The sequence below is a fragment of the Caretta caretta genome, chromosome 22, assembly GCF_965140235.1.
Source record: "Caretta caretta isolate rCarCar2 chromosome 22, rCarCar1.hap1, whole genome shotgun sequence".
In the NCBI taxonomy this organism is placed as follows: Eukaryota; Metazoa; Chordata; order Testudines; family Cheloniidae; genus Caretta; species Caretta caretta.
The window spans coordinates 11,270,583-11,280,039 of NC_134227.1; the positions used below are offsets into that span (position 1 = coordinate 11,270,583).

Here is a 9,457-nt window from a genome sequence, read left to right on the forward strand (position 1 = left end):
GCCATTTCTGAGCAGCGGCTGCTTCCTCTCTCTCCCAGAATGCCCAGATAAGCACTTCAAGTGCAGCAACGGGAAATGCATCCCTGAAACCCAGAAATGTGACAGCAAGGACGACTGTGGGGACGGGAGTGACGAGGGCACCTGCAGCAAAGGTGAGGATGGGCTGGGGAGGAGAGTCTCGAAATGGGCACGCTTGTTAGCGAGACCCGCGTGAGCCTCCTGCAGGTCCCCAGCAAGGGGCCACGAACAGGGCTTCCGTTTGCTGGAAATCTGTGGGATCATGACAACGTGCCAAGAGGGGGATCTCAAAAAGCCACGACACTGGGACACGGGTGCGATTCCCGTTGGAGCTGCATGTCACTGGTGCCGCATGTACCAGCAAAACCATGTAGCTGAAACACCAAGGGGTTCATATGGTCCCCACACCCTTCTCCTGGGAAGGAGCCTAAAGGGCTGTCCCAGACAACATTCCTCCTGGCCTCAGCGTCCTCCCCATGAGCTAGTGTCTGGGGGGTTCCCCAGCACGGTGCCATCTGGGGCTAATGCTTCTCCCTTCGGCCTGCCAGTAGCGAAGTCCGTCTCCTGCAAGGATTACACCTACAAATGCCACAACAGCTTGTGCGTGAGCAAGACCAACCCGGAGTGCGATGGGACGAAAGACTGTGATGATAACTCGGACGAGGAGAGCTGTGGTGGGTGATGCTCCTTCTCAGTGCTGGTGTGGTGGTTGGCACTCCCCTGAGTCAGGGCTTAGATCCTGAGACCTCTTAATTAATTGTTTTATGGAGTTGGAAAGGGAGGTTGCGGGGCGGGATAGTTTGGGCTCCCGAATGGACATGTGCTTTTTGGAATGGATTTGTTTTGCTAGGGAATAGCCAGACTGTCATCAAGAAGTTGAGGTGATGGTTTGATTTTTGTTTTTATATTAAAAAGTTTACATAGGACCTACACAAACGCTCTTATTCACACACTGCTGACTCTGCCACTGCAGTTCGCGAACTCTCTTCCCACTGCAGTGATAACTCTAATATCAGTTGCCAAAGCAAGGCAGCAACAACACCGTTAAATAGATTCCCCAAGGATAGAGAGGGTGTCTGACGAGATTGACAGCAGGTAACTAACAGGAGTGGTCTCTTTTCTCCGGTCTTTCCCTCACTCTCCCATCTCAGACTGTGGGATCCGCTCTTACAGCAAGCAGACCCGGATTGTCGGCGGGCAGGACTCGGAAGAGGGCGAGTGGCCGTGGCAGGTCAGCCTGCACGTGAAAAGCCAAGGGCATGTCTGTGGGGCCTCGCTGATATCGGACAAGTGGCTGGTGTCAGCAGCACACTGCTTCCAAGAAGAGTCGCAGATCAGGTTGGTGGGTGCAGTGGGATTGGGTCTCTGCTGCTCTCTAGGGTTGGGCAGACTTGGTGCCATGTCAGACATGCACATGGAGGATAGGAATTGCTATAGTAGATCAGACCAATGGGCTCTCTGGCCTAGTATCCTTTCACTAATGGAGGCCAGTATCAGCTGCTTCAGAGGAAGGCATAACCAACACATGCGTAGGCTGCCCCCTGCCCATAAGGGAATAACCGAGAATGTTCTCTCCAAAGGGTAGTTTACTCTGATGCATAGGGGATGCTGCTTTCCCTCCTAACAATTCAATGGACGCTTTGAATCCTGTATTGGGCCTGGTCCAAGTAATGAGTCTAACCCCACTGTTAGCAGATGGCAACCTCTATCGATTGGGGATGATGGGTGTGCTGCCACTGGTCATGCTCGTTGGATGGGATTTCGACTCCTCTCCAGCATCCTGTTGTGGCTAGTAGTTCTTGGCAAGCAGTGGCTCTGCCATTGGACTGCTGGGGGAACCTGCCATGCTTAGAAAAACGGAAGGGTGTGAGTTTATCATCACCTCACTGGTCACAGCTGTTTAAACTGCATCTCGGGACCACCTTCCAGGTGGTTTGCAGTAGGTGCTCTGGTGGCCTGGGAAGCAGCAACTCGGGGATGATCTAATCCTGCCAAAGGACTGGGAGTCAGGACACCAGGGGGTCTATTTCCAGCTCTGCACCTGATTCTGACTGTGGGTGGGACCCTTAATTTCTCTGTGCCCATCTGTGAAATGGGGATAATACCCACCCTTGTGAAGAGCTGTGTGAGGTTTTTGGATGAGATGCCATGAAAGCATATGGTAGTGGCATTGTGCCGTGCGTATTCCGGTAGGGGGCTTTGCAGGGAAGCTCCATGTTCCACCCAATAGCTCGGCAGCCACAATGGAGCTCTGAGGGACTCCTGGGTGCTCTGTGGAGCTGGTCAGAAAATGGGCACTCTTTTTCCCGCCCCCCCGAGAAGTTCAATTTCGGTGAAAAAATCAAAATGGGAAGTGATGCTTCATGGGAGTTGTAGACTGGCTTCCTTATGCTCCTATTCGGTCTAGGCTGGGTTACCTGGTAAGTCTACATCTCTCATTCTGCATCCCTCATAATGGGGGCAGGTCATTGCATCATGGGAATCCGTGACTGTAGTGCATCATGGGAGATGTAGTCTTTCTGGGGAGCCCAAACCATAGAAGAGAATGAGGGCATGAGGTACCTGAACTACCGCTCCCATGAGGCGTCGTGACAGGATAGCCCAAAGAGTCCTAATTCAGTTTTCAGGCACTTGTTTGTTTGACCAGAAACCAGACGTTTCCATGGAAAGCAAACTCCATTTTATGGAAACGCGATTAGTTGAAAACCCAATTTTCTGTTCTTTACAAAAAAAAAAAATTCGATGGAAAACTTTTTTACCCAGTCCGATCCCAGCCCTAGACCCGTCTCTGGTTTTGCCCCGTGTCACCCTGTGGCATGTCTCTGTGCAGGTACTCGGACCCCAAGCTGTGGACGGCCTTTCTCGGGCTTCACGACCAGAGTGACCGGACTAACAAGATGGTGCAAGAGCGGAGCATCAAGCGCATCATCACCAACCCCCAATTCAATGACTTCACCTACGACTACGACATCGCTGTGCTGGAGCTGCAGAGTCCCGTCAACTTCACCACCACCGTCCGGCCCGTCTGCCTGCCCGATGCCACCCATGACTTCCCTGCTGGCAAGGAAATCTGGGTGACCGGGTGGGGGGCCACCTCGGAAGGAGGTGAGGGGGTCACCTGGGAAGGGGTGAGGGAGGTGGGGCTGGATGCCTGTATTTGCTCTGGGTGCACCGGATGCCACTTGGCTGATCAGCGCGTAGCTCGAGTGGGGAGGGGGAGAACCTGCAGGTCTTGGTAGTTCCTCACCTCATTGGAAACTCATTTAACCCATAGGCCGCCATTGGAGGGGCCCTGTGCTGAGAATGAAGGCATGTTTCCAGCAGCTGAGAGAGAGGGTGTTTTGGGACTGTCTGGAGTGAGTCCTGAGTCTGCTGCCAGACTTCCCCCTCAGCCTGTTCCGCACATGCTGCCCCCAGCCATTGTAGCTGGTTTTGGATCCTCTTGCTGGGAGGAAGTGGGCTCCCATCAGGAGCCTGCAATGCAGCGGTGGGGAGAGGTCAGGGCGTGGCTGGCAGTCAGTGGTGGGATTGAATCTGATGGGAAGGGAGGTGTCTCTGGGGCACAGCTGGGTTCTGATGGCTGGAATTGGGGATGGGAGGCAGGGGCCTCACTTTGGGGGAACTCGTGAAGGGAGCATGTTGGTGAGGAGAGCACTTGTCCGCTCGTAACCCTCAGGGCGCTGAGGATTAGGAGTTGGGGCATGTGCTCTCCACCCCAGACGCTTTAGGCACGGAGGGGACTCCCATCTTTAATGCAGCTCTCCCCTCTGGTCCTTGTAGGTATTGGTGCCACCATCCTGCAGAAGGCGGCGATTCGGGTGATTAACCAGACCATGTGCAACACGCTGCTGACTGACCAGATAACGTCGCGCATGATTTGTGTGGGGATCCTGACCGGGGGTATTGATGCCTGCCAGGTAGGAGCCTCTGGGTTTGGAAGGGATTTAACCAAATTGTGCTGAAACCCTGGGAAGTGGGGGTAGCCCTTTCTTAGCAAGCTGGGTCCAGCACGGCGGCTTACTTCGTATCTCCGTCAGCCCTTGTGTATTCTGGATACATAGGCAGTCTCTCTCCGAGGGGAGATTTTATTTCCTTACTGTTAATCAATGGGAATCGCTGATGTTCTTCTGTAACACCCTGTCCTTGGGCGGGGAGGTGTGTGTGGGAGGTGCTCTTTGGCTCTGGATCCAGATTTCAAAACATGGGTCACCGCCATTTCCTTGTCGGTTCTCATCCGTCCCTGGCTCACTGGTGCTGGGAAGCTGTTGCTAGCTGATAGCCGTTTGCCTGATTCCTCTGGCCTACCTGCCCGGAGCCGTGGTCTCCTGCAGAGAGGCCAAGGACTCAATGAGCCCTGAGGCTGGACTCTCCTGCCTCAGCCAAGGAGCCAAGATCAGGGCTGAGAAGGCGCTCAGTGCTGCTGCCTGCATAACAGGTTGCTAAGACGGTTCTATTCACCAGCGTGAAATTCGCTGGAAGACGGGACTCCCGTTCCCTAAATACCGTCAAGGTCACCAAGGGAGGGGAGAAGTTGAAAGAGGAAGTTAATGCAAACATCAAGGAGCTTCAGAGACTCCTGCGAGGTCTTTTTAGGTGAAAAAAATAAACCACCTAGAAAATTCCCATGTGAAAATTTCATTAACTTACAGTGACGGTTGATCACCCTCATACCTCCTACCCCACCTCTAAACACACTCGGGTGCAAATGACCAGTGGACATAACTTCTAGAAACATTCCACGTCCCTTACGAATTCCTTCATTTGGTTAATCACTGTATGTGGGCACAGGCAGATGCTCTAAATGGAGGAAGAGCCCAAGGTGAGAGGGGATTAGCCTGTTTTTTCACCTGTGGTTCCGTTTCCGTGCAGGGGGACTCAGGCGGGCCGTTGGTTAGCGTGGAGAGCAACAACAGGCTGTTTCTGGCCGGTGTGGTCAGCTGGGGAGACGGCTGCGCCCAGCGGAACAAGCCGGGAGTCTACACTCGGGTATCCAAGCTGCGGGACTGGATCAAGCAGCACACCAGTCTCTAGGAGGGCTCCAGCAAGGGGCTCTTGATCCGGATGGACACACAGGGTGGGCGGCGCCTCTCACGTTCCGCTCTGGGTCTCTTTCAAGCCGGTGGTTGAAGACACTCCCAGCTGATGTGAAGGGAATTGTGTGTGTGTGTGTGTGATTTCCTCCCCTCCCCCATGGGACTGGACCAGCGGGACGCCTGGCCTGTTCGAAGGCATGGGGTTGAGAAGTGGGCAGCTTGTATCCTTCCCTGTATTCCCTCCCCTCCTCCTTCAGGGAGCTGCCTCTAATGTGAACTTAACCCCTACCTCTGGTGAGCAGGAACCTACAAAGGGAGAGCATAGGAATCCTCCTCCCATCTCACCTCAGCATGAACTGTGACGGGCGGGCGCACATTGTGGAGGGAGCGGGGAGAACCCCCTGCTCATCCTAGTCCAGAGGGATAGGGCTGCAGCAGCCACCGGGGGGTGCTGCACAAAGGACACGCTTGTCCGTATTTAAAGTGGGGCTGTGTGTGTGTGTGTTTCCCCAGAACTGCCCAGTGTTTGGCAGGTGATGGCAGAGCTGTTTTTTGATGAATGACGAGGGACTGCCCATTCAACCCCCTGCTCTGGCCCTGGCAACCATCTAGTTCCCGTTCAGATGGGCTTTTAAATACCCATTTTTTTAACTGTGTTTTTGATTCTTGTTTTCGGAGCAGGTTTAATTGTTGAGGATCTCCAGTTGCCCCCGATAGTGCTGCACGGGGCAGGTTAGCAGTCTGTATTGGTTGCCTACCATTGAATGACCCCCAAAAAACTCCTCTCCTTGACTCCAGTAAAACACTTAAATGAGAGGTTGAATATCTAGAGGTAAAATCTCCCCTGATCTGTCAATGATGGAAAATCCAGGCTCTGTTGGACCCGCTCCCTTCTCCCGCCCTGAGCTGCTGCACTCTGCCTCTGGCCTGGCGGTGGTTCTGGGACGGGACAGCTCGTCCTGCTCTTAGATCCTTTCCTTATGTCAGTGCAACGAATGCCAGGCTCTGCATGGCAGGGAAGGCTTACTGCTGCCCACTGCAGGGGAGTGATGGAGGTGATAGTGATGCTTCAAATGAATCTTTCCTCACAAGAGTGGTTTTGATCTGCTTGTTTTGGAGCAAAGCGGAGGTGGTTGGCGACACCCTGCTTGGATCCTGAGAGCTGAGTCAGGGAGGAGATGACTGGGAAGTCCCCCTGGTGCAAGACAGCTATTCTCACGCGCAGGGCGGTTGAGATAGCACGTGGCAGTCAGCTCGGCCTAGCCAGGGCGCTGTTTGTGCTGGGGTGGCTGCCGTTCAGTCAGTCCGTCTGTTCTCACTGGACCGTTACTGAGTGCCAGCAGCTGACCCTGCTTGCTGAGAGCTAGGTTTGTGTACCATGCACACTAGGGGATCTAGCATGTCAGGGGATGGATCTACAGAGCCTCCATCTCCTTTTGAGGTGGGTTGTGCCTAAGTTTAAACACAGAGGTTTGGCCCACCGGTCTCAGCACACTGCTCAGATCCACTACCTTCTGGGACTTGTAGTCCCTCTGCAAGGTTCGTCACGCAAACCCACAAGGAAATGCATCTAGCCTCTGTTGAGGGGCCTCTGGGGGGTCACATTGCAGAATTCCAGATGGGCCAGTCGCTATTGAGTTGCGGGCTAAACTTTGCTCCCCCCTTGTCCGCCTGCTTTTCACAAGAATGGTTTAAATGTAGCTACTGGAGAGCCTGTGCGTGTGTATGGTGTGTGTGTACGCATTATCTATCTTCTGACCTGTTTACGGGTCAGATTGGCATTGCCACAATGTGCCTTAACTGTAAGAAGGGAAGTGTGACCTCGTTAGCTGTCTGTGAAACCCCACCGCCCGTCTGTGGGACACGAGCGCCTCAGTCCTTTAGCTGGTTCTTTAGTCCTTGCGGCAGGCTGAAGCCTTAAGTGCCATGTGAGATTGTGGAGACGAAGGGTCACACGGAGGCTGCTCTTCAGGGTACCCCAAAGTAGGCCCCCAGGCAGTGCGTTGAGATCCTGAGCACAGGGCTGACCCTGTAGCCCTTATATGGACCAGTGGGAATATTGGGAATGATAATGGCTGCAGCGTCAGACCCAGACTCTGTAATGCCTTTGAGCAGGACGTAGGCAGGGTATGGACTCGGAGCCCCAATAGGAGACTTCTGGCTGCTTGGGAACATGACTGCAAGCCCTGCTCTGTGTGTATGTGTAGTGGTGATGTAATAGAAGTTATTTTGTGATTGGCTAGCGTTGCTATGGGGACAAGGTGGGAGTAGGGACTTGTAGGTACCGGTGAGGTGGTTCCTCCATGAATCTTTGGTACTTCCCTTTTCTTGCCAGTGCTGGGCCCTGATCCTGGAATCACTGGCACCCTGCTCGTTGCAGGATCAGGCAGCAATCTGCCAGGACAGAGGGGAGCTGATAAACGTGTAAAATCATTTGCTCGTTTGAACAGCTTGCCGCAGCCCTAAAGAGAGTGTTGCCGTTTTAGGAAATGTCTCTGCCTGCCCCTGGTCCCTGGCACGAGCCAGGCTGGGTTAAGAGGCGGCGCCTGATGGCTTTTTAATCTGTTTTTTAAAAAGGAATGTTGCAAAATGATTTCAAATGTGCTGATTTTGATCCGGTTTTCTTCTGTATATATTGCTCCCTACGGTAGTATTGTACATATGTTGGAAGGATGAAAGCAGGCCCTTCCTGCTCAGTTTAACCTCCTTCCGCACTTCTTTGTTGTAAAGTCACTTTTTTTGTAAAGATCTGAATGAAATGGAGAGGCTTGGAGAAAACCTGTATTAAACTGGGGATTTTTGTATTACTCTGAACATTTCATTCTTTATTGCTGTACCGAGAGGTCTTGGAGCACTTCGTACACCTCGCTGAACTGATCTCAAGGCCCTCTGTGAGGGACGGATTGTTGTGCCTATTTCACAGCTGGGGAAACTGAGGCGCAGAAAGGTGACTTGACCCAAGTTGCAGTGGTGGCGGTCTCGGTTGGATATTAGGAAACACTATTTCACTAGGAGGGTGGTGAAGCACTGGAATGGGTTCCCTAGGAAGGTGGTGGAATCTCCATCCTTAGAGGTTTTTAAGGCCTGGCTTGACAAAGCCCTGGCTGGGATGATTTAGTTGGGGTTGGTCCTGCCTTGTGGGGGATTGGACTAGATGACCTCCTGAGGTCTCTTCCAACCCTAATCTTCTAGGATTCTGTGATTCAAAGATTGTGCAGGAAATGGGTGGCAGAATATCAGACAAGATCTGGTAACCTAATATTGACGAGGGTCTAGAGAGGAAGCATGGTCCAGTGGTTCGGGCGCTGACTGAAGACCTGGGTTGAAGTCCCTGCTCTGCCACAAATTTCCTATGTGAAGTCACTTAATCGCTCTGTGCCTCAGTTTCCCATCTGTAAAATGGGGTTGTCGCCCTGTCCTATCTCTCAGAGTGTTGCGAGGGTCACTGCGTTACAGATCATGCGGTGCTCGGATACTCTGGGGAGGGGGGCTAGGTACGTACGTCAGATAGATGCTGGGTGTAGGGAGCTGCGCAGCTGGAGAGAGAGGCTTGCAGAGAGCTCCAGAGGACGCCAATAGCCAGCCAACCTTGTTGCAGCAGCCCCTTGGGCTGAGCCTCGGAAGGAAGCCAACTGCAGCGGATGACGGCTGAGCCACAGGAGGGTGAGTAACCCTACGAATCTCTATCTGGTATCGGCCCCTGGCGGCCTCTGCTCTCCACGCAGTGCAGCGGGATGGCGATTTGTACTTATCCTCTCAGGAAGCGGGGTTTTCACTTTCCCAAATCTGCCCGTCACGAGGCATTGAAACAACCCCATGGCTTGTCCTCCACCTCGCTACACGTTGCTCCCTGGGAGCTGCCTACATGGCAGCGGCAGCTTTGTGAGATCCCTGCTCAAGGCACACCTCTGATCCTGGGCCTGGGGAGAGGAAGGAGGGTTAGCTAGTGACCTCGTGGGCTGTAGGAGCATCCTGAGAAGAGCTGGCCCCAAGTCACAGAGTTAAGTCGGAAATTCAAACGTTGACGTTGGGGCTGCACAGACCTGGGCTTCGGCCCACTGTGGGGATGACATCAGCCATAAAACTTGACTCCAGACCGGGCCTCGCCCAAGCTCAGGGCCACCGGATCCCGGGATTCGGCTGGCTGCCTAGTGTGCTCTGTGGAGCATGTACCTGTTAGCCCTGTGATCACCATCCCTTCCCATGCCGGAAGGCGGGATGCTCTGTAGGAAAGAGCCTTAGCTTGCTGCACGTGACATGGGCCTTGCCAAAGGCTGGCTCGGTCACCGATGGCAGCGTAAGGAATGCAGCAGGAAGGCTTGGTGATGTGAACTGGCTGTTTGAAGGGGATGCCTGGAATTCTGCACTCATGGGCACGGAATGGGCTGGTGCAGAAAAAGGACCTC

The 9,457-nt window shown here is 53.6% G+C and overlaps 1 protein-coding gene across 4 annotated transcripts in view; it reads left to right on the top strand.

Annotated features, from left to right (window-relative positions):
• Window positions 1-7,865, top strand: part of ST14 (ST14 transmembrane serine protease matriptase) — a 62,113-nt gene extending 54,248 nt beyond the window's left edge. For all 4 annotated transcript variants that reach the window (XM_075122276.1, XM_048827559.2, XM_048827566.2 and 1 more), the window contains 6 exons: window positions 39-152; window positions 567-692; window positions 1,170-1,356; window positions 2,849-3,123; window positions 3,799-3,935; window positions 4,888-7,865. In XM_075122276.1, the coding sequence (XP_074978377.1) occupies window positions 39-152; window positions 567-692; window positions 1,170-1,356; window positions 2,849-3,123; window positions 3,799-3,935; window positions 4,888-5,049 (1,001 nt within the window). In that variant the 3' untranslated portion in view covers window positions 5,050-7,865. The remainder of the gene's footprint in view (window positions 1-38; window positions 153-566; window positions 693-1,169; window positions 1,357-2,848; window positions 3,124-3,798; window positions 3,936-4,887) is intronic.
• The last annotated feature ends 1,592 nt before the right edge of the window (window positions 7,866-9,457 follow it).